The sequence below is a fragment of the Neltuma alba genome, unplaced genomic scaffold (genome assembly GCF_004799145.2).
Source record: "Neltuma alba isolate B1F8T4 unplaced genomic scaffold, ASM479914v2 tig00010912_pilon, whole genome shotgun sequence".
Lineage (NCBI taxonomy): Eukaryota > Viridiplantae > Streptophyta > Magnoliopsida > Fabales > Fabaceae > Neltuma > Neltuma alba.
This window is the reverse complement of record NW_021635690.1, coordinates 424,397-449,362: the sequence shown is the minus strand read 5'-3', so window position 1 is coordinate 449,362 and position 24,966 is coordinate 424,397. Positions and strand designations below refer to the sequence as shown.

Here is a 24,966-nt window from a genome sequence, read left to right as displayed (position 1 = left end):
GCATCGTATTAAGAGAAAGACGAAATCTCAATTCAGACCTTAAAATTTGAAATGAAAATAAGTTTGAGAACAGAATATCCAAAATACCCTTAACTGGATATTGAAAAAAAATAACCCTTAACCTGAAATAAAGAGCCGAAAAAAAAAAGAGAAACTTGAAGAAGAAAAAATAAAAGACGGGATATATAAAAATATAAAATCTTCGCAGTAATGACCCAATATGGTGGCGCATTGTTGTATTATTAATTGTGTGTTATACATTTTACATTTCATTTAATTTACATTTTTGTAATTTATTCTATTCTTACAGAATTTTCTTAAACTCCTCTGAAATTGAAATGATTAGTAATGTTTAAATAATTATAATATGTTGATTTGAAAAAATACATTAATACTTTTATTTAATCCTACTTAATTTTATTTATTTCCTCATTCTAAAAAGTATAGTTTATTGTATTCATTGATTAATAAATTTATAAGTGGTAATAAACATTTTGACAAGTACTCTACACAGAATAACAATTGTTATGATATGAAAAATCCTGCAAGTCTATACTCTTTCCTTTCATTCTAATTTGTTGGATTTATTAAACAAAAAGTCCTTAAAAAAATCTAGAACTTTAAATCAATCTCTTAAGCCCCATCATAAAATTAAATTGATAAGAGAAAAGGACCAAAACAACTCTAACTAATGCAAATCCATCACCCTTATGCGTTCTCATTAATAACCAAATTTTCATTTTTCATAGACATATTTTTGCTGATCAAATGTGAGTTATATTTTTTTAACCTATTTAATCATTGATGCAAAGAAAAATATATGACAAAATAAATGTCAATATATAAATATGAATTAGTAACAATAAAAATTAGAAAATTTACAAGAAATATATGAAAATTCACAATATCATTTGAGATTCTGTATAGAGAAAAATATTTACAAAAATTACAACAACATATAAGGGAACTAACAACAAAAATTAGGCAATTTCGGAAAAACATAAGAAAATTAACAACAACATATGGGGAATTAACAACAAAAATTAGGCGATTTATAAAAAATATTAGAAAATTAATGATAACAGACAATGGAATTAACAACAAAAATTAAGCTTTATGTTTCTTGTAAATTGCCTAATTTTTGTTGTAAATCCTCTTAAATTAGGCAATTTATAAAAAAATATAAGGGAGTAGACAGCAACATATAAGAGAATTATTAACAAAAATTAGGCCTCATGTATATTGCAAATCACCTAATTTTTATTGTAAATACTTTTATATTTATTGTAAATTGCTGAATTTTTGTTGTCAATTCACTTACATGTCTTGTAAATCAATTAATTTTTGTTGTTAATTTTCTTATGTTTGTTGTAAATTTTCTAATTTTTGCTGTTAATTCCTTTATATGTTGTTGTTAAATTTTTCAACGTTTTTTATGAAACATCTAATTTTCATTGTAAATTTTCTTATTTTAATTGTGTATGTAGATCTTGGCATATATTTTTTTCTTATAGAACCTTAAATAGTATTGTAAATTTCCTTATATTTCTTGTAAATTTTATAATTTTTTTTGTTAGTCTTCTTATTTCTCATGTTCATTTATATTTAGATATTTGTATTTATTTTGTCATGTTTTTTTTCCAGCACATGATTAAATGGATTAGATGGCAAAAATATAACTCACATTTGACCAGTAAAACATGTTTATGAAAGTAAAGATTTGCAAGATTTTGCATATCATAAAACTTGTTATTCCACGGATGAGTACTTGTTAAAATGTTTATTAACACTTATAAATTTATTAATAAATACAATGAGTTACAATTTTCAAAATGAGTAAATCAATAATATTAAGTAGGATTAAATAAAAATATTAATGTATTTTTCAAATCGACATATTATGATTATTTAAGCATTACTAATCCTTTCAATTTTAGAGGAGTTTTAGAAAATTTTGTAGGAATAAAAAAATTACAAATATATAAATTAAATGAAATGTAAAATACATAACACACACAAAAATATAACAGTGCGACACAGCAACACCCATTAGGACATTTTGTAAATATTCCAGACAATCGGTCTTTTGTCTTTTCTTGCTCAATTTTTTTCATTTTTCTTGACTCTTCATTTCAGATTAAGGGTAGTTTAGATATTTTGTTTTTAAACTTTTTTTCATTTCAGACTTTAAAATGTGAAATGAGATTTCAGAATTTCTTGGTCTTTCTTTTTAAATAAGATGCTACAATGGTCTTTTACTGAAATTCTCCCGAAAGAAAAAGCCCCCATCCTCTCTTTCCCTTTCATTCTCCGCTCCCTCTCCCTCTCCTCTTTCTTCTCCTTCCTCTTCTTTCTCTTTCTCTCCGAACCCCCCATCCGCCCCACCCTCTTTCCTCCCTCGACTCCTGCCGTTGAAGAAGAAAATCTAAAACAGTGATGACGGTGTCCTCCTCCCTTCTCTGCTCAAATTTGAACAAGTTAATGTGTTTGGATTTGTAATAGGCCAATTTCAGGTCTTAGAACACTTCATATGATAAAGAAATTTTTGACGACCAAGAGGAATATAGGTTATGTTTGGTAGAAAGCATTGAAAATAAGGGATTGAGATTGATATTACAATTAAAAAAATTTATTAAAAGAGTATTTAGTATAAGATATTTGCTTGTTATATGGGATTAGCCAAACCCATATATATGGGATTGGAGAATACCATGGGAGGAAGTAACATTCTCTAATCCCACCTCTATGGGTTTAGCTAATCCCATATAATACGCAATTACTTATGCTAAATACTATTTTAATGATTTTTTCAATTGCAATCTTAATCTCAATCTTTCATTTTTAATGCTTCGTATCAAACGGGACCATAGGGTTCTGGACATTTCTTGCAACGGATCTGGCTCCATTCTTGATTGTGAATGTTTATTTCCACCAAGTCATTGTCATAGAACCATTTTCCTGTCTTTACGATATTTCCCTTGCTCGAATAATGTTGCAGTGGAGAAACAACACATAGGGTGCCATTTCATTAGGATTGTTAAGGCTAATTTGATTTTGTTGAATTTATTAATTTGTGGGTATGAATATCATTGGGCATATGAGAAGGGAATACATATGGTTAGCTCAATTAAGCCTGCGTTAGTGACAATGGATTATACGGTCTCTCCATCTTCTATATTTTTTCCTTAAATATAATATAGTAGAGATTCTAGTTCACCCTCCTCATTTCATTGCCATATTTTACCATTGTGTGGCTATGGGTTACACTTTATTTCACTATATTGGAGATGAAGTTTATGAAAAGTTGTTATTTTTCATACTAAACTTGTCATTCACAATTAAACAACAAAAATAATGCCAATTTTTGTTAAAATATAAGTTAATATCAATAAATTTTCAACACTTATTATTTTCCATACCAAACTTATTGCTAGCAAATAGATTATGAAAATAATGCCATTTACGCTAAAACTTAAATTATTGTGAATAGCTTTTCAACATTTGTTATTTCCCATTCTGGACTTGTCATTGACAACTAAATCATGAAAATAATACCAATGTCTTCTAAAACTTAAGTTATTGTAAATAGTTTTTCAACACTTGTTATTTCTCATATTTGACTTGTCATTGGCAACTAAATTATGAAGATAATGCCAATTTCTGCTGAACCTTAAGTTCATGTCAATAGCTTTTTAATACTTGTTATTTTCCTTATTAGACTTATCATTGGTAACTAAACTGTGGAAATGATGTCAATTTCTACTAAAACTTAAATTTTGTTAATAGCTTTTTAATATTTGTTATTTTCCATACTAGATTTGTCATTAACAACTAAATTATGAAAATAATATAATTTCTATTAAAACTTAAGTTAATGTCACTAGCTTTTCAACTCAGATTTTATTCCTCAGTTTTGATCTTAGTGTTTATAAGTGTTCTACTATGAAGGTTATTGGATAACTTTAATGTAACAAACCATTAGTCAGCAAGTTTAAATATAAAAATTACAAGTACAGTATGTCAAATAACAAGTCTACATAGAAAAATTACAAGTCTGGTAAGTGAAATAACAAATCTGAATATGAAAATTATAAGTCTAATAAGTGAAATGACATGTCTGGATATGAAAATTATAAGTTTAGTTAGTAAAATAATAAGTCCAAATATGAAAATTACAAGTCTAGTAAACGAATCAGTAACAATTCATTACCAAATAACAACTTACGGTAAAAACATAAGCACTTACATTTTTGTATCATTCATTACTCTAGATTTCCTATCATTTCCTTTGACTGCTATATACAAATGAGCACTACTATCACTATATCTAAACATATTAGAAATATCACTATCATCATAAAGATCAATCAATATACTCTTGTCAAGCAAGCCTCTCAAGCTGCTACAACAACCTCTATAGCCATTGGAGGAACAACACGGATATTTTTATAAGGCAACTCAAATGAAAGAATTGTGCAGGGAAAACATAATGGCTGTAGTTAGATGTAGCAGAAAGAATCATATCAAATCTGCAATCGAAAATAACAAGTATGTAATAGAAAAAAACAAATCTAAAATATGAAATTACAACTTTGAAATAGAGAATTACAAGTTTGTAATAGGGAATAGGGAATTACAAATCTAAAATAGGAGATTACAAGTCCAGTTTGAGAAATAACAAGTTTTAAAAAGCTATTCATATTAACTTAAATATTACCCGAAATTGGTATTATTTTCACAATTTAGTTATCAATAACAAGTCTAGTATGAGAAATACTAAGTGTTAAAAAAACTATTCAAATTAACTTAAGTTTTAACAAAAATTCATATTATTTTTACAATTTCGTTGTTAATATCAAGTCTAATATGAGATAAAAATGTACTGGTAGTCGTTTTGAAGAGAAGAAAAATGTTGCTTGGGTTAAAAAAGTGTTGGTAATTCATGAATCATACGTGAGATGAAAGGACAACTGGACAAGAAATAAAATATGAAAGCTGGCAGTGAGCTATCTGATCCTTTTCCTCATTAAAACCATCTGATTGCTTGCAAGAGATGCACAACACATGTCAGGAAGCTTAACAATCATCTGATTGCATATTATTTTCAGTATTTTATGGAACTGATGCTTTTCATTGTCTTTTTTTTCACAATTTTTGTTTTAAAAAATAGAAATTTATACACACACATGATGAGAAGCTAACTAAAATATGATAGTGATTGTACATATTAGGAGTTGAATGAGTGGAATAGTATGTGTTACATATGGGGGAAAAAAAAACATAATTAATGAGTTTGTTAATGAAGGATCATGTGTGGTACCAATATTGGCGTAAAAATAAAGACATAAGATTTGATTAGACATGTAACATTTGAGTTCCCAAAACATTTGATTAGATACTGAAGTTGTAGATTGTAAAGTCTCCCAAGTGTGCTTTGAGTTTTGAGTTTACTTATACACAGAGAAGAGAAGACAAACCAGAATCCACGATTTACAAACATTACAGAGAGCTAAGCAACCGATGCACTATTTACATCCCCCCATAGTTGTTGGGGACTAGCAAAGCCACTATAGTTTCCAAAAGATTTAAGAAATCTAGTCATATGGTCATAAATATCTCTTTTAGCTTTTAAGCTCAAGATAAAGTCAAAATGACCATAATCTTCAAGCAAAAGATGTTCTGGTGTGGATGGTAGTTCCTTCAGAGTGTGAGCAAAATCAATCGCATATGCTAAAGCATCATTTCCTCCATAAGCCATCCATAAAGGTAATGATTTGGGTATGTCGCCAAGATTGAATTCTGGCAATTTCAGCTGGCCATATATTCTCAGATTTTTTAGGATTCCATAGTCATTCTGACAGAAAGTACCTTCGCGAATCACTGTAAATAAATAAATTCATTAGAGGCAGTGTTGACTTAGTTCAAAAGTGAACAGGATATTCAAATCAATAGTAAACATAACACGAGAATTCCATTGTGAACAAGTCAGAAGTACTCAAATCGCTCCTCAGATTGTACAGAAAAGACTCAACGTGATTGCCATTAAGATAATACGTAGTAGTAATTGGTAAGAAAAAGAGCAATGGTATTAGACTTAGAATTCAAATGATAGTTTTAAGGCTGTTTAAAACTAGAAGCCACGCAAATTTCGAGCAGACATAACATGATTGCCACAGGAGGATGCCAAGTGGAAAGTAAATGAAGCTTACTTTGGAATAGATGGTGCAAGTTTTTTGAGGATGATGGCTGAGGTTCATATTGAAGATAAAAATCCACACGTAAATTATTGAAGCAGCAATTCTTCCTTGTAATTTTATTTAAGTACCTTATAGAGAAGCACTAAAGAATAAAGAAAGGAAGAAACCAAACAAAAGGACAAAATGATATGAGCAATGTAGAATATACCAAAACAGTAACAACCATTGATTACTTAAATTACCACAATAGTGAATCACTTAGCATTCTTTCTCCATGGTCTTTGACCCAGTAGCTCAAGTGAGTATCATAAACTGTCTTCGTTCAGACACCTCAAATTCAAATGTAGCACACTAGTGATGAGTCAATCTTATGATTAAAAATCAGTGGGTGATCATGATGATTTTAAGCTCTTAATTTGTATCCAACAACAAATTATATTATTTAGGTAACAAGAAAAATGTGTTTTTGAATATATCACAATTGGTAACCTATAACTACTAGACCTACTAAAAATGTGAAAAATGAAAGTACAACACGCTTATTATCGTAAAATGAAAGAAACGGATCATAAGAGCAATATAACATATATAACGGCATGTTGGATACAATAGTATTTAAATTCACCCCTGCAATTAATTTTGCACAAAACGCTACAAACAAATAAACCTTGATCAAAATGCAAAACAAAACTTGAAATTGTAATATTGAGAAGCATACCTTATTCCTCTGCTACTTCCACCCCAATCACAATAGCTTGCAATTAGTTTTTGCAGTTGCCAAACCCCTCTCAAAGCCATTTGATTAATTCAAAAAGAAAAGCTTTTAAGAGGAACCTACATGGTTAAAAAGAGGCCAATACGATTGAAAGCTGACAGTTACGGCGGGCTGACTAATCTTAGCAGATAGTAAGGGTGCTAAACAGTAACACCTTTTTGCCTTTCATAATTCATGAAAGCTAAACTCTAAACTTTTTATTTTAGTATATATTTTATCATACAGTACAAGCGTATAACCCCTTGCCCTCTCGACATTTCCTCCAGCTAAACCACCCACCATTCGCATAAACCAATATATGAATTTTGATAGATATTTCAAGTTATATGAAAACCCAAAATACAAATATAAAGCAAAACATAATGCAGGATATGGAAAACCAGCATTTAGAATTATCAATATAAAAAGCTTCTCTGCCAGAGCCCGTAAACAATACATTGAACCTACCTTTTTCGCAGAAGGTCTTGCGACAATAAAACTCTGGTTTCACTCTGTTTATAATGTAGATATGTATTCGAATTTGCTTAATGTGTCTTTACCAGATGACTTTGGTGGGGATAACTTGAAACACTTGAACCAGAAATCCAAGGAAGAGGAAGACAAGTTAGGGAGGGAAAATTGAACCCAGAATAATCGTCATTGCCATCCTTGCCATAGTTCATTCACTCATCATCGCCTTCCTTCATTCACTCACCACTGTCGTCCTTGCCATTACTTATCTCGCTGTCGCCGTAAGAAAGGAAGAGGGAGAGCAGTCAGAGAGTGAAGAAAGAGAAAGTCGGGCATGACGGCAAAGGATTAGGGAAAGCATAAGGATATTTTTGTCTTTTAATCAACATTTCATAATTTCTAATTGAACCGGATCTCTGACAGAAATTATATAAATTCAAGGACTCAAATTATAATTTTATATATTTCAGGGTCTTTGTTTGCAATTTTCTTAATGATGTATTTAATTTTGAAAAAAAAAGGGAGAAAAATTTCGATGAGATGAAAAATAAATAGAAGATTAAGAATAAAAATTAGTAGCGCTGGCCAAAAAAAAAATGAAAAGTAGGCATAATAAAACTTTTTGTCCTGAATTTCCCCTCAAGTAATCCCTGAAATTTAATATTTATCAGTTAAGTCTCTAAAATTTTATAGTAATATACAATTAGTTTCTAATAAGATGTTGTTTTCCATTTGAACACCAATTAATTATCTATGATTATAAAACTTCAGGGATTTGATTGATAAAAACAAATTTTAAAAAACTAAATTAATAATTGAGGCAAACTTAAGAACAAAAAGTTCTATTATTGCTAAAAAAAATTAGATTAATTAAATAATATAATAAATATTATCAAGATAGTGAGAATTATCTCTTTATATTTTATAATTATATAAAGTGGCCAGACAAGTATACAGCCCCATATTCATCTATTCTGGTCCAATAGACAAGTATGAGGCCTTATACTTGTTTTTTTAGTGTAACCAAACAAACATATTACCCTTTTCTCCTTTGTTTTCAATTTCTGACGAAAATAGGGAATGAAAATGATTCTTTTTGTAGTAATAAATATTTATTGTAAATCATTTTACCCAAACGACAAAAATTTATTATTATTATTATTATTATTATTAATGAAAACTCATAAAGCCATAACAAATCATCCTAGAATGTAAGAAAAGCCAAAGACTTCATTTAATGGTAACAACTCATCACCCTAGCATAATTATTTAAGGCTAGCATATTGTGAAGTAACCATTCAATAATATGCACCTTTATGACCAACATGCTTGAAATTTTGCACCATGTTCAAAACTGAGCCGTGTGATCTTTTCCCTGATGAAAAGTCGAAATGGTATTAATAAAAAGTTATAGCGTAGAAAAATAAAAGAGCAGACACAAGATCAAAGTAAAGAGTGAAAATAAGAAGGTTCGACAACATCAATAGAGACAGTAAAGAAAAATTTGAGCAACATGAACTATTATCCTCCAAAATCACGTTTGAGCAGCATGAGGAAGCTGGAGAGACAAAAACTATGAAACGTAAGTTGAGATCGCCAAAAGAAAGAAGAATTCCGAAGTTGATAAGCCAGCTGAAAGCTGTGAAGTCTATATCTAGCAATGAAATATATGGAATATCTTCAATTTAGAAAACCGTAAAACAAAGAATTCATAAGAATGGTCACCATCATATCTCTCGAATTGGCTTGGGTTATAGGTGTAGTTTTGGCTATATTGATTGCATTCCTTGTCCCCTCCTTCCAGCATTCTCAGTACTCCAAAAGATAGGGATAGAGAATCCACATCAAAGAAATAATGATACATTTTATTATTTAAAACATTGCAGACAATAATAATGATGAATTAGGTAAAAGAGCATATGGAAAGCACTACAAATAAACATGTGATTAGCGACAAAACTTAGTAATAAAATTTTTATTTAGCAACATGACGAAATCTAATTAATGATAAAATGTGTTCCGTCACGAATTAGCAACTGATTAGTGAAGATATGATTCTTTTGCTAATTACTAACAGGGTGATGGAATAGTGACAGAATTTAGTCACTAATTTGATTTTTAAAAAAATTGAAATTTCACTTGGCACTGCCACCTTATCGTTGGCCACCACCACGTGTCACTACAACCTTAGTTCCACCACCACATAATTCTTCCTCAGATGTGACTTCTTCATGACTTGAACTCTTTGGACTTCGTGTGTGCACACATGTGTCTTTGCTAGTGAGGCTGCAATAAACCTGTAGTCTTTTAATGCAAAATTATATTTATATATATATATATATATATAGTATTCTTTTACCCATACAATTATAAATATACATATATATATTATTAAAAACTACAAATACATTATAAGATAATTTTAATTTTAACTATTAATATGACAAAATAGTTTTTAAATGTTTGTTTTATGTTTATTTTATAAGTTTTATTTATTTTAAAAATTTTTTTTGCTATAATATTATATTAATTTCAAATGAAACTAATTTTGAATTTTAAATCATAAATATTTTTTCACAAATATATTTTAAAAGTTTAATTTTTATTTTAATTAACATTGATTAGATATAGGGAGAATTGCAATTAGGTCCCACTCAAGGGAATTAAATGCAAAAGGTCCCTTGAAATCATGAAATTATTCTGAAGTCCCAAGGGACCTTTTTGCAATAAATTTTATTTTTTTAATTACCAAATTATCTTTCTTTTTTTTTTTTAATTTGTATTGACAACTGAAAGAGCAGTGGTTGACAACTCAGGGTGCAAGGATTAACAACTATCGCGGCTAGTTTGACAACACATTTTCTCAGCATATCACACCATAAGTTGTCAAACCAGCCGCGATAGTTGTCAATTCTTGCACCCTAAGTTGTCAACCACTGCTCTTTCAATTGTCAATGCAAACTTAAAAAAAAAAAGAAGGGTAATTTGGTAAGTAAACAAATAAAATTTAATGCAAAAAAAATTTTGGGACTTTAAAATAATTTCATGATTTCAAGGGACCTTTTTATATTTAATTCCCTTGAGTGGGACCTAATTGTCATTTTCCCTTAGATATATAGTTTAATTATTTATGCAATATATTATATTATCTATTTTTGTTTTATATATATTTGATGAAAATAGTTTATAATTAGTAAAAAAAAATATAGTTATGAAAACTATTATAATAAAATCTAATAAATTATTCTATATAAAAAATTAAATGATTTGAATATATTATAATAAATACCCTTATACAACTTATGTTTGCATCCTACATAATTTCTTTTTTAAACAACCTTTTGTATATATCATTGGTCTTTGCTTTGAAAGCCGAAATTAATCTATGTCATGAGTGATTAATTAAATCCTGATCAAATTCATTGTTTCATGATTCAAATTCAAAATTCTCTTCAACATTAGTTTGATCTATAATCATAAATTGATGTCTCGGTTTTAAATTTCCGTCATATATTATATCTTTCAATGTACTGTATATAATACAATCATTTAATGACAACACTTAGCAACAGAATAAAATTTCCTTGACTAATCCATTGCTAAATTTAGTGACAAAATTTTCATCGGTAATCCATCAAAAATTAGTGATTGAATAATTTTTTATCACTAATTTCATCGATAATGAGCTATTCTTTTGTAGTGGAGAGTGGGATTTGAACCCTTAGTAAAAAAAAAGCCTACATATCAATCAATTCCAATACTATGCCTTGAACCACTCGGCCATCTCTCCTCCATAATGATTATGTCCTCAAAAACCGAGTGGACAATGAGTCATTCATGTTATATTTTTTTTGCATAGCTAAATACAGTCAAATTTAACTATAAAAATAGAAAAACCTATTGAATGACATCAAAGATAGGCAAAATGACATCAGTGTCATAAATTACTCATTTTATTCTAAATTACAAAGGTCAATCTTTCAAATCCCATGCCTATATTGACATGTTTTGCTAGCAGACGTTTAGGAGACCCATTAGCCTCCCTATCAATACTTGCAAAATTAATAAAAATATAGTTCAAGTCCTGTTTAAAGATACTGTCCTTAAGAGTTATTCCATCACACAAGACTAGAATAAAAAGCTGCAGTCCTCGAGATTAAATGAATTCTTCTTGCATAGAGTATGGTAGCAGAACAACAAAAACTTGAAACTCAGGAGAAGAGAGAGGGGAGCAGAGTTCAGGGATAGAATTCAACACTATCTAACCATGCACCATGCATTGCCTTTTATAGGCAGATAATATGTGATCACAGGGCTGTCATGATGGTAATTAAAGATAGTTTTAATGACAATTCAAAAGGCAGTTTTTAAACAATTGATTAAAGTGAATTAAAACATTTTAAGGCCCTTAAATCTGGTTAATGAAAGAATAAAACCGACTAATTAAAACACAAATGTTTCAACGGTCATATCTAAGGGTCAGTTCTAAAGACTCCTCTTCTTGGCCATTTTATTAGCTCAAACTCACATCTTAGTAAACACTAAGGTTTTTTCAGTCTTGAGTAATATGGAACTTCTTTTGACACAGTCATATACTAAAACTCTAACAAGTGAACCGTTAGGAAAAGAGTAAGAAAATAAACAGACAAGAAAAAGCTTAGTATGCATCATATACATTAACATTTAGCTCATTCAAATACCCCTAAAAATCAAGAGGCATCCAATGTCATAATCTAGAAAATTTTCCACATTTCAAAAATCATCTCTCCAAGCTAAAACCAGCATTCTCACAACAAAACAACCTCTCCACATGCATTAATCTTCCACCTAACTGTTTTCTATAACTCAATACATATATTGCTCACTTCCTACGATGGAACTAATAACCTAGAGAACTTATTGTATTTATGCTAAAACGGGCTTCAAGGAAGGGGCTATTTATCTCCTAATGGGGTTGATGGAAAAGTTCCAAAATTAAGAAAAACATTTACATATAATTTTTATGGATATAGAGAAAACTCATTGCAAAAAAATTGATTTTTAGAGGTGACAGCCAAGTCATTGCCATAGTGACTATCACTGAAACTTATCAGCGGCGACACAAAAGTTGTCATTGAAAGTGTCATTGGAGAAAATAGGATCACCGTCGGCCACCACCATATCGTCACTGACTGGCCACTTGCCAAGTGTCACCACATCACTCGCCACTCCACCAACAAGATATTATCACCATAAACATAGTCCTTTCATGGTTTGAACCCCTGACCTCCTCCTTCTGCGTCCCTTCTTCTTGTCATTGAGCTAAAATGAATGGTGAAAATTGTTGTAAAATCAAATACATATAATAGTAATAAAATATTTAAATAGACTGTCAATGGCAACCAAAAATTACCGCTGAAACTACCCTTTAGCTGTAACATTCCAAATTTTTAAAATTTTAAGTTGTATTTGAGATTAATTAATTATCATTAAGGTTAATCTTAATTAGGAGTTAGAATATTAATTAACACATAATAGTTAAATAATAATTAATGTATATTTAAAATACATATATATAAATATAATTTATTTTAATATATATATATATATTTATATATAGTTTAACAGCGGGTGGCCACACTGTTTATCTTGCGGGGGGTTAAAATCCCCCTTTGGCCGTGGGCCTTTCATTTTATTTAAAAAAAAAAATTGCAATAGCAAGACATCAAGTGTGGGCACGTGACCCACACTTGATCCTTTTAAATCTCATTGTCCCTTCTCCCGTCCAGTAGCCGCTTTCAAACAGTTTCCCCCTCCCCTTTTCTGTTTTCATTCTTTCCTCTGGTCCGTCGTCCCGCCACGTGAGAGAGAGAGAGTGATGAGAGGTTGAAGATGTGAGCAAGAAGAGATTCTCTGATCGCATCTAAATATTTAGATAAGCTATTTTCCTTTCTACTTTCTCTATTTAGTTTCTTCTATTTATTTTTCTAAGTTTATGACAGAAGAATAAATTTTTAGGACTTGATAGATTGTTGATATTTAAAGTTCTAACTTATTTTTATGATATTGATGGAGATTATGGGTTAAAATAGAAGCCTTATGACTTAGATTTTTAGTTAGATAGTTGATTTGAGACAATGTAAGTTAAGTTTGGTTGGAAAACTGTGATTTATATTAATGATGATATTAATTTCAAAATTGATCTCCTAGTTTAGTTCATTGGAGGTTATATTGAGGATTCAATGCTTAAACTTTGAGGATTTTTGTTGAAATAGGAATGTTGATGATTTTTGGATAGACTTTAACTGGTGGAAGTTGGGTGTTTGAAGTAAATTGGGAAAAATAATATAAGTTATTGATTATAATGAATGGAGAATGATTAATGGAAGAAGGAAATAGGATTATGATAATAATTGGAGGCATAGTTGATATATGGTTACTTTTCTAAGAGTTAAAGTAAGCACTTTTTGGAGATTTTTGGATGATTTAAAGGAATTATTCTTATTAAAAATGTGAATGAAAGAAATAGCATTGGAAAGTATTAGAAATTGTTACTTGGAGGAATAGATGAATTATTATATTTCCTTTAAGTGAGCCAATTAGGGGGATTTAGTTAATAAACTATTTTAATGCTATATTAATTTGTCTTTTTATATTAATATATGTTTATCAATTTATTATTGTAGAGTGAGCTTGGTTTGAGCTCTTGGGTCTTGAATCCTCCCATTTTAGTTCTTATGTCAAAAACTTGAGGTAACCACTTTCTAATTTACCTTGTATGCTTGTTAATGTGATTATAAGCATGTGTTGATATTATAAGTGTTATCATTATATGTTATGGTGATTTATGTATAAAAAGTGAAATATATATATGAAAAATTATGTTTTGATAAATTTATTAGTTAAGTAGGCATGAATTATTTTATCTTGTGAATATCTTATTAATGTTGAACAAAAATTTGATTATTGAATTTGAGGATACTTTATGAATATTGGATTGTGTGGAATTGGAAGGTTGGAATGTTTATGAAATTGTATTGGGTTATGCTGAAATGTAATTGTGGGAGATTTGATTATTTATACCACGTGGTATAGCCGCCACTTGGCGCCCAATGGCTGGCTTCAACATTCTTAGGGCCCTTAGTATCACTCTTTCTTTGGCCGGGTCAAGGGTCAGCATAAGGGACATGACATCTTTCCATATTCCAAGAAAAGGGAACCCATGGTTCGATATGAGCTCTGTAACTTTTGGCCGAGTTACATCTCATTATTGGAGAGCTTGGTGCAGTCTTATTAAAGAGACGAAACCTGTTATGTATGAATAGCCTATGGGTTCTGACAAAGGTTAGAAGAAGGTTATAATGATGGTTGATGAAATTCTGTGCATGCAAGTTACTTTTTGAATTACTATATATTGTTTATGTAAAGATGTTTATCCTATATGTTATCTTGAAATTGTACTTTGCCTGCTTAACTATCTTGTAATCACTCCTTGTATACTTGTTGAATTGGAATTGTGGTTATTGGGTCAATTTGACTTACCCTGTGGTTATTTAATATTTTTCAGGCGAGGGTTTAGGTGTTGGTCGCAAAGGGAAGTTGTCAGAGGCTTGAGTTTTCCTTTCCACTCTGTATAGCCTTTGTTTTGGTATACATGATTTGATTGATGTATATTGCCAAACTTTAGGACCTTTTTGTTATACTTAACATAATTTTAACTTTTCCACTGCATTCTGGAATTGTACTGTTGGGCAGAGTCTTTTTAGACACATGTGTGACTTTTATTTTGGTTGCGATTGTTATGGGCGGTAGTGACGGTTATTCTGACGGGCTTCAAAGGCCCTAGTCCATTTACCATTGGTCTTAATTGTATTTTGAGATTCCAGAGTATTGCGAATGGATTTGATACATACGTGAAAAATCAAGTGTTGATTACTTCTTATTTCATTAACTATCTTTACTATTCTAGAACAGTAGCTACTGTTCTATTAAAGATATTGATTGTTACTGACTATGGTAGGTTGCTATTTGATTGGTTTTATTCTTCCTACCAGAGTTAACCCTTTTGAAGTAATTATCGTTTTAAAAATGTTTATTTACCATTAATTACGGAGGTTGTTACATTAGCAGCAACCAAAAATGTCGCCGCTGAATGTGTCTTTCAGTAGCAATAAAAAGTCACCACTAAAGGCTATTATATTAAATATTGTTAGATGATAATAATATTATTAAATATTTATATTTAATTTTCTTATTTGATTAGAATATTTATTTATAATATCCATTTTGTATGCAAAAAATAATTCATACAATATTATTTATTATATATTTTATTTCTAATTATTTAACCTATTTTATTATTTATTTTAATATTTATAATTATGAATTATGAAAATAGTATTAAAAATAATAAAATTTAATTATAAATTTTATCATGATTATTTAGCTCTCACATACACACATAATTATAATACTCCTCCGGTCCTTATTATAAGACCCAATTTGACTTTTTATTTGGTCCTAATTATAAGACCCAATCCATTTTGTCTTTTATATTTATGCATTTTTTTCCAAGATAATCTTTCTAATAATGATAGTTTTAGCCAATATACTTAATTAGTAAGGATATTTTAGGAATGACAACACTTATTTATTATAAATAACCAACTTAACTTATTTCCTTAATCTCCTCAAATAAGTCAATTGGGTCTTATAATTAGGACCGGAGGAGTATCTCACTTTCATACACATATTCATTCCTTTCTCCTTCGCTCTCTCCTGCTCTCACTCACACATCATATTATCTCTCTAACCCTCTCTTTCTCTCTCTAACAAAACAACATGTAGAAATACTTTATTATGTCATAAAAAAATCATATCAATGAACAAAATTATTGTCTAAATATGATTTTTTTTAAAAAAATTTAAAATAAAAATAAAAAGTTAAAGAAGACTTTATGCGGTGACATTTAGTGGCACCGTTGAATCACTGTTGAAAGGTGCTTTCAGCGGCGACATGTTGAGTCGCCGCTAAAAGTTTCCTTTAGCAGCGACAATAACTGTTGCCAGTAAAAGTCCTTTTCAGTGGTGACATTAGGTCACCAATAGTCATTGTTGAAAGTATACTTTTAGCGATGATATTAGAAGTCGTTGCTGAAAGTCTCACTTTTAAAAATTAACTTTAAGTAACGACTCTAAAAGTTATTGCTGAAAATGTAACATTTATAGTCATCACTGAAAGTAAGATCTTCAGCGACGACTCTTAATATTACCACTGAAAGTCACACTTTTAGTAGCGATATTTTGTGTTGCCACTAAAAGCCCTCGCATATCACCGCTGAAAGCCTTCTTTTTTTTTTTTTTGTGGTGACTGTATGATAGAGTACTAAAAGATGTGCCATGAGAACTCTGTAAAAGGAAGGCGTTTGTGTCATTTAATGGCATAATTATCATATTACATATATACACACATATATGAAGGAGCAATAATTAGTGTGAAAATGGTTAGAAGTGAGACAAACAACTTCTCTATAAGGGTTGGTTTACACTGAAAATTATCTTTGAATCCTTAAATGCATGCTTACATATACTACAAAGTTCTAATTAAGAAGTCATTATCAAAGCTCTAATCTTCAGCCATGGGGATGAACTTCGGAGTTGATATGTCATTCTTAGTTTAAGCCATTGATCACTTGCACGTTTGCCAATCATAATCATGCAGAATAGTGCTCTACTAGTCTTAGAACGTAACCACTCATTTATCACAAGTTATTTTTTTTTGGTTAAGGTGCATTTAGCACCCTGAAGTATTTTCTTGGGTAATAAATACACCTTGAAGTATTTTGTAGTGTATCCAGCATCCTAAAATATTTTTTAGTACATTCATCACCTGAAAATATTTTTTTTAGGTGCGTCTAGTACTCAAAAATATTTTTTTGTGCATCCAGTACTAAGGCAAAAAAAAAAAACTTCAAGGTACTGGGGCACCTAAGAAATATTTTATAGTACTGAATGCCTCATAAAATATTTCAGGGTGCTGGATGCACCTGAAAAAATACTTTAGGGTACTGAATACATATCAACCCTTTGTTTTTCAATATTTACATAATTCTTAAAGTCTCTTTTTTCGTACAATATGATGTAATTTTCCTAAAGGAACATGATGCTACTTTAGTTTACAATTATTCAAAGAATAACCATCAAATAAGGTAACTTCATTGTAAAACATCACCAACTCTATAGTAGGGAGTTATTCACTACCAAAAAAAAACAAAGAAATTAGTGACCAAAATTTGGGGACGAAATTTTATTCCATCACTAATCTATCCTAATCCGTCGCTAATTTTATTGCTAAAATTAGTGACAGAATTTAGTGGTGAAATTTTTTTTCACTAAATTGACAATGAAGTAATGACAAAATTTTCTAAATTAGCTACAGATTAGTGACTCTTTTCCTAATGTATTATTGATTTTATTGTAAAAAGATTAGTGACGGAATTTTTTTATCATTAATTTTTGTTGCCAATCCATCCCTAATGCTCATCACAAAACATTTCGTGATAGAATTAGTGATAGAACAATTTTGTCACTATTTTCCGTCGCTATTCATCACAAAAAATTGTAATATAGATATATAAAAATTATTTTTGAATATTTATTATTAAATTTAAAATATAATAAATGATAATTTTTCAATAATATATTATATATAAATAAAAATAAAATATTATAAATACAAATAAAAAATAAAATATGTTATATGCTTATTACTTTATTAATTTTTGAATAAAAATATTAATTGTTAATAATTTTTTACTTTTTTTACCAGCAATAAATTTTTACTTAAAAAATATATTGAAATATATAATACTATATTAAATTATGTATAATATTTTATTTGAAATATAATTTACATTTAATTTTGCACTAATAGATCGCAAGTGCTTCTCAGATCAACTAACAAAGGTTTTAGTACATGTGCACGAGGTCAAGGGTTCAAAGTTCGAACTACCACTCCCTCACAAACACTATTAGAAAAAAAACCATTTAAGGGTGTCACATCCTAAAATTTTTTACCTAGCTATAAGAGATTAAAAATTGGGATGAGGGTTAGTGTGGGAACTAGATGGGGAGATAAAATAACTTTTGATGTGAGACCCCGAAAAGGTTCGGATTGACATTTTCGTAACGATCGGTTTAGGAAGGGCAAAACAAAAAAATTTGAGAAAAATTCTAAAAAATTCTTGAAAAATGGGAAAAGTATAAATTGAAAATTTTGAAAACTTGGTTAAGGACCGAAAGGTGAATTTTTGCTGAAAGAAAATTATTACAGAATTTCCCGTAAATGGAGGTTTTTCAGAAAAATATTAGAAAATTAGAGGAAAATAATTATTTTAAATATTTGGAGGACTCAATAAATTTGTGAGAAAGATGTATAATTCATCTAAATATTTATTTGAATTTATAAAAATGGTTTCAGGCTTTGGAAGCTCAGGAACTAATTTTAGAGAATTTATTTTTTCTCAGATTTACCGATAAAGGCTTAATCGGAGAAAATTTAAAATAAATATCTAGAGGTGACAAAAATTCTGAAAATTTCCAGATCATATTACCATATTAAAATATGAATTATCATGGAGAGAAATGAATTTTTGGAGGTCCAAAAAAATTATACAATGTTACTAGTGAATAATAACTGATAAAGTTTCAAATTGGTTTGAGATAGTGATTTGGTTTGTGGGCTATCTTTTTGGACCCACCCAAATCATTTGTGAGGCCCAAATTGAGCCTAATAAGGTCCCAATTTAGTGCAGCTTCCAGATCTCTCCATTTTTATTAAATAAAATGTGAAAATAGGGGATATTTGTGTGGAAAAATCTAAAAAAAAGCCACATGGTGAGATTTGAAAGTTTGAGGCACTTGATGGCTGCCAACTCACCCCATTTTCTTACCATTTGGTTGTCCAAAATCAGAGGGGGAGGCAGCTTAATTTTTTCTATAAATACCCCCTTGGAAAATACAAAAAAATATTGAAAAAATAGAAAAACAAGGGGAGGTTCTGTCATTTTGTTTTCAGCCCCCATCAACTGAAATTTCTAAGTGTTTTGGGCAAGGAATTACTCAGTTTTTATTAAGAGAACATCAAGGTATGTATGAGCCTCCTTATCCCTAAGTGTTACACTATTTTGGTTAGAGTTTTGAGTTGTAAAATAAAAGGTTTGATGCTATCAAATTTTGGTCCATTCATAGAAGTTTTAGGGAAGGATATAAACCTTAATAATCAAGTAGAATAAGGAAGATTAAGTGGTGTATGGATTGATTTTTGGATGAAATCAAAGTTAGGGTTGAGGGGAGGAGTTTTCGCTAGCTACTATTCATGCAGGATCTGATTGTTTTGGCTTGATTTGATGATTCCAATGGCTTTAAAACATGTTTTTGTGTAGGGATATGTTATTGGAAATTGTTTAAAATCATTGGAATCAAAAATAGAATTTTTAGAGATATATAACCCCCTATTCGGCCAATCACTGTTCATGGGAGAGGAGTTTGAATTTCAAAAATCTGATTGCACCATTGGATTCCTCATGAAAAATTGTGTTGGATTGAGCCATGAAGTTATAGATTCTAAAGGAGGAATCATATGGTTAAAAATCAAAGAAAAAGCGGGGAATTATTGAGTTAAAGTTTAAAGTGTTGTGTTTAAGTGTTTAGAGATTAATGTGGCCTATGCTTATACTTGGTTTAATAGGCATTGTGAGGAGGAACCAAGAGGAAGCTTTGTTCTTGAAGTAACCAATTGGACAAGTATTAAAAAGGTAGCTTTGAATTATAATTTGATTGTTTATCTTGCTCGTTTAATGTGATTTGTTGTTTGTTTGGATTGAGGAACTTGTATTATGATATTGGTTGGTTAGATAACCTTGGTTTATGCTTTGGCCAAATGCATTGAATTGTATTAATATGGAAGTGTCAATGTTCCTCTCCTAGCATGGCATTAAGCCTGATTTTATGTGGTTTAATTATGCCTTCAGGTTTGATAACATATCACATGTGAACTTGCTTGATTTATATGACAATTATAATTCATATGCTACTAGGATTTCTTTGAAATCTCATTCCTCCTATGTTAAATTATGTTTCAATAGGGAATTATTCATCCGATAGGGCAAGGAAATGATTTTGGGATAGAGGAGCATTATGGAATTGATGCTATTATGTTATGCTATGAAATGTAATGAATTATGAATGATATGTAATGTGAATTATGTTTGTATGACATGCCCTCATGCTAAAATTATGAATTGTGTAATGTTAAAAGAGTGTAGGAAAAAGGAAAATGGGAGATAAATGAAAGAAAGTGGCATTAGGGAATAAAATCTCCCTGAATAGTGCTAATTTTGTGACACATGAAATAATAAGCAATTGTTGGAATTTGGTCATGAAATTTTACAGGCTTATAGATCTCATATTTATCTTTAAATCAAGTGATAAACCATCAAATTTGGAATTTTTTTGCTAAGAGTTATATCCTTCCAAACTTGGGCAAAAATACTGAAAATTCGAAGATTTGCCATATAAACAGTGTATTTTGTCGATTTTTCTGGTGCTGTTCTGGATGGAATTGAGTCCAATAAATATTTTTTTATCTATAGAAATCTTAGCAAGCTTCGTGTGAAAATTGGAACCACCTTGTTTTGATTTTTTTAGAATTAGTTATGAATTTTCAAAATTGGCCCATTTTTGGATGAACAGTGTACGGACAGAATTAAAGGCAAAATTTTAATGTTGAAAATTTTCATCCGGAAACGCTGTGAAACTTGTTATAATGGTTCCAATTGATGTATTATGGGTTATAACGAGAGGGGTGACAAAAGACAGTTAAAATGGGCTTTCTGTGGTGGTCTTGAAGCCGCAGTGTATTCCGTCGACGTTGTAAAGAAAAATTTCCACGGTGATTTTTATAAAAAAAAAAAATTTGTGGAAAGTATGATTTTAATGGCTAGTATAGTAAGTAACCATAGCTCAAAAATCATTTCATAGTAGTTATCCAAATAACCACCAAGAAATGGTTTGTGAATTTTTTTTTTTTTTACAACTTGCGATCAATTTCTTATACAACTTCCTTGCAATGCCAATTACAGACCAATTCCAACTAGTATAGTAGAAGAATGCAAAACCATTTTAAGACATAAACTCAATCCTAACAGTAACATAACTAATATTTCTAATTCTTATTCAATCAACTACACCTAGTAATCAACAACTTAACTAGTTAATAATAAAACAATGAATTTAAATGTGAATGACTTAACTGTTTCACATTTTCAAAACTCTCAAGCAATATTGTTGACAAAGTATCTCTTATTATATTGATTTCTTTAGGGTTAAATGGCACACTATCTTGGAATGCTTGTAAATTAAAAATAACATAGTCATTAATCAGCTTGATCAAAAATATGAAAAGAATTGAAGAATTACAATGTAACTTATATTTACCTCGTCTAACTTCTCAGTAACCCCTATTTCAATGATGTTATTCATATGGCGGATGACATAATATCCGTATTCAATACTCTGGGGTTGATAACGGTACTAACAAAATGAAATGTAAAATTGAATATCTAACTTTGATCATCTAAACAAATTTATTAGCATTAACTTTGATTATTTAAAAAATTTATAAACATATACTTAGCTCAAAACAAAATACTTGTGGGAGAATCCATGTTGGTGGTGGCTTATTTTTTTGCTTGGCCATAATGTTGAAACTATGAAAAGTCCTATTAGTAATTAAAAAAAATATTAAAGCATGTTTTTGTAAACTTTACATGTAATAAATATATAAACATAAACTCACATGTCAATGACATCTTCGGTTTTGTCTTGTGGAGCTCCATGGAGGGAATTGAACTAGTAGACATTGTTATCGAGGGGAGCAAAAACAATGAGGGTCCGATGATAACTGCAAAATACAGACCATATTAATTATAATCATATATATATATAATTTGTGTGTCTCAAATACAATAATATACTTATTCTTCCACGTAAGGTGCAAAATATATTTTTTTGTTGTTTGAGTCATTATGGTCATCATGTAGATCAATCTTGCTTCTGCAGTATTTATTACTTTCTGCACCTTTTGAGGGCACATAAAGCCATATGTCCCCTCAAATCCTCTATCCTGGCAGACGAGGGTAAAATGTCTGTTGTTCAAATAAGAAACATTAGGACATGCATAAGTATAACATGAAATAAGAAAATGATATTGTAACTTACAAAATAGTCAGGTGCATAAAGGCTATATCTAGCTCCTCAAAGTTGAGAAACTGAATGAGGTCCTTCTTGTTAATGGTGAAGTCATATGTTAAATCTAAACCCACAACCCCAAGCAGCATTTTGAAAGCAGGTGGCTGCTCCATATTTTACACCATAGAATAAAGAATTGTCAAACTTCCATACATAACCTTAATGTTGGTAGTAAGAGGCTTGAGGACAAGAATTGCACTCTTTGTTACCTTCTTCGCTGTCTCTTTCTTTGCCATTACTACTACCTTTGCAACAAGTCTTCTTAGCCACAAAATAAAATTTTCTTTAGCTTGGGCCGCCACTAGTCAAACCTCATCAATAATAGGGTTGATCACTGATGTACCACCTTGACCATTACAAACTTTATCTACTGTTACCCTCACTTGATCGTTCGAAACTTTCTTGCCATGGATTGTTATGCCCAAGAATGCTCGACCACTAGCGACATGGCGAGATGAACTTTCAAAGTCCACATAAAGAACATATGGTAGTCCATTGTCTTGGGCAGGGTCAGGGCTAGGGTTAAGGTCAGACACTATCAGCTATTGTATCTGATTATTACTGCCCTTCCCACTTTTAATCTTAGATAAACCCTAAAACATAAGAAATTACTTAAGGCACATTAAATAAACATAAATGGACAAAATGAACCTTGAGAAGCTTTGAGAAGATGTGTGATTATTACTTGCAACAGTTCAGACAGTCGAGGCATCTAGAATCTGATTGTGCCCATCACCATCATAGCCTGTTAAAACTTGGTATTGAACTCCTCACGCATCTTTTGCATATTTGCCTTATGTTCTTGACTGAGCTGAGCTTGAACTCTTCGTTTTTTCTTGTAGTCACTGGTCAAGCTCCTTTTTAGATACTATATCAGTAGAGAATAAACCCGTGCTTCTTTATGAACCAGGCTAAAGAACTGTTTAATACCAATCCCTTTAGGGGCCGCTCTAACTCTACTGGGATGGTCAGTCTTTCCAATTGCAGTCGCTAAGATATCTATTCGTCCATGAGAAATGAATGTACCTTACGATACTTGCTCCTCAAGTGTATCCTGTAACATAAAAGCAATAAATTCAATTTAAGATAACTAAGAAACCACTTAATGAAGCATAGTGTTTGATATTACTTACAATCCTCTTAGCAACAACAAGGGCCTTTAAAGTAATATATTGACCATCCTTAACCCTCATCACCTTCTATTTTTCTTGGTGAGTAGGACATTGGATGGGTGGAATGACTCTATTAGGGTCTAAAACAGTAGCCATATGTGTAGCTTGTAACTGCTCCTCCATCATACTTCTTTCCAATCCACTGTATCTTCCGTGAGACATGGTATGGGGATACACATTTAGCTCAGATATTTGCTTATTCTTCATACTTACTGCCTATGACAATGAAACAAATTCAACAAAGTTAGTTTAATTAAATAAAATATAAATTCATTAATAACCAAGTTTGAAGAAAGCAAACCTGAAATACAAGATCTTCCTGTTGCTTGACAAACTTCTCCCATGCCTCGTCACCAATAAAAGAGAATTGATTCTCGGGATGCTCGCCCTTTCTTTTCCCACGAAAATACTCTCTTGTAAGCATGAATTAGAAATCTCTCCACACTTCATCAAGTTACTTTAATATACAGTGTTTCATCTCTTTTGTCACAGGAATATCAAATGTGAGCTGCAACAGAATATAATAAAGTTAGAAGTAAATAATCAATTATGATTGAAAACAAATATAGGAAAGATAAAATTCATAATGTACCAAAACATCATCCCAAAACTTGTCCTTCACATTTTCTTTATCATCCTCTAATTAGGAACGTCAATTACAATCTTACTACGTGCTAGATAACCCACATAACTATTAAACTTAGTCCCTTCAGGGCCTATTCCCTTCAAATAATCATTGAACTATACTGTTATCCTTATAGACCATGTGGTGTCATCACACAAAGCTAACTTCTTCATACGGGTCGACCCTTTACCCCTTTTCTTGCTAGTAAAGGAGCTATTGTCACCAGAACCTTGTTGACCAGAACCTTACTGACCAGATTTGTCCATTTCCTGGTCAAAGAACAACCAACAAATCTAAGAATAAGAAACATCAAGTAAATTTAATAAGAAACATCACATTATGAATAAATAATAGAAAGAGAATAAATGATAAATATCAAATAAATCTAATAAGAAACATGAAATAATTTATTTAGGCCTTACAATGATTATCCTCCCGAATTCCTTCACAATGATCATC

The 24,966-nt window shown here is 30.4% G+C and overlaps 1 protein-coding gene across 4 annotated transcripts; it reads right to left on the bottom strand.

Annotated features, from left to right (window-relative positions):
- Positions 1 to 5,369: 5,369 nt before the first annotated feature.
- Positions 5,370 to 7,772, bottom strand: LOC114759886 (triacylglycerol lipase 1-like). 4 transcript variants are annotated; one of them, XM_028949112.1, is made up of 4 exons: positions 7,420 to 7,772; positions 6,440 to 6,527; positions 6,210 to 6,325; positions 5,370 to 5,880 (listed from the first exon to the last, which is right to left on the bottom strand). In XM_028949112.1, the coding sequence occupies exons 2-4, from the start codon at positions 6,460 to 6,462 to the stop codon at positions 5,510 to 5,512; spliced, it is 510 nt and encodes a 169-aa protein (XP_028804945.1). In that variant the 5' UTR covers positions 6,463 to 6,527; positions 7,420 to 7,772; the 3' UTR covers positions 5,370 to 5,509. The 4 variants fall into 4 exon arrangements, 1 of the variants encoding a protein (XP_028804945.1); XR_003741984.1 differs by lacking the exon at positions 6,210 to 6,325 and having other exon boundaries at positions 6,406 to 7,031; XR_003741983.1 differs by lacking the exons at positions 6,210 to 6,325; positions 7,420 to 7,772 and having other exon boundaries at positions 6,406 to 7,364.
- Positions 7,773 to 24,966: the final 17,194 nt, after the last annotated feature.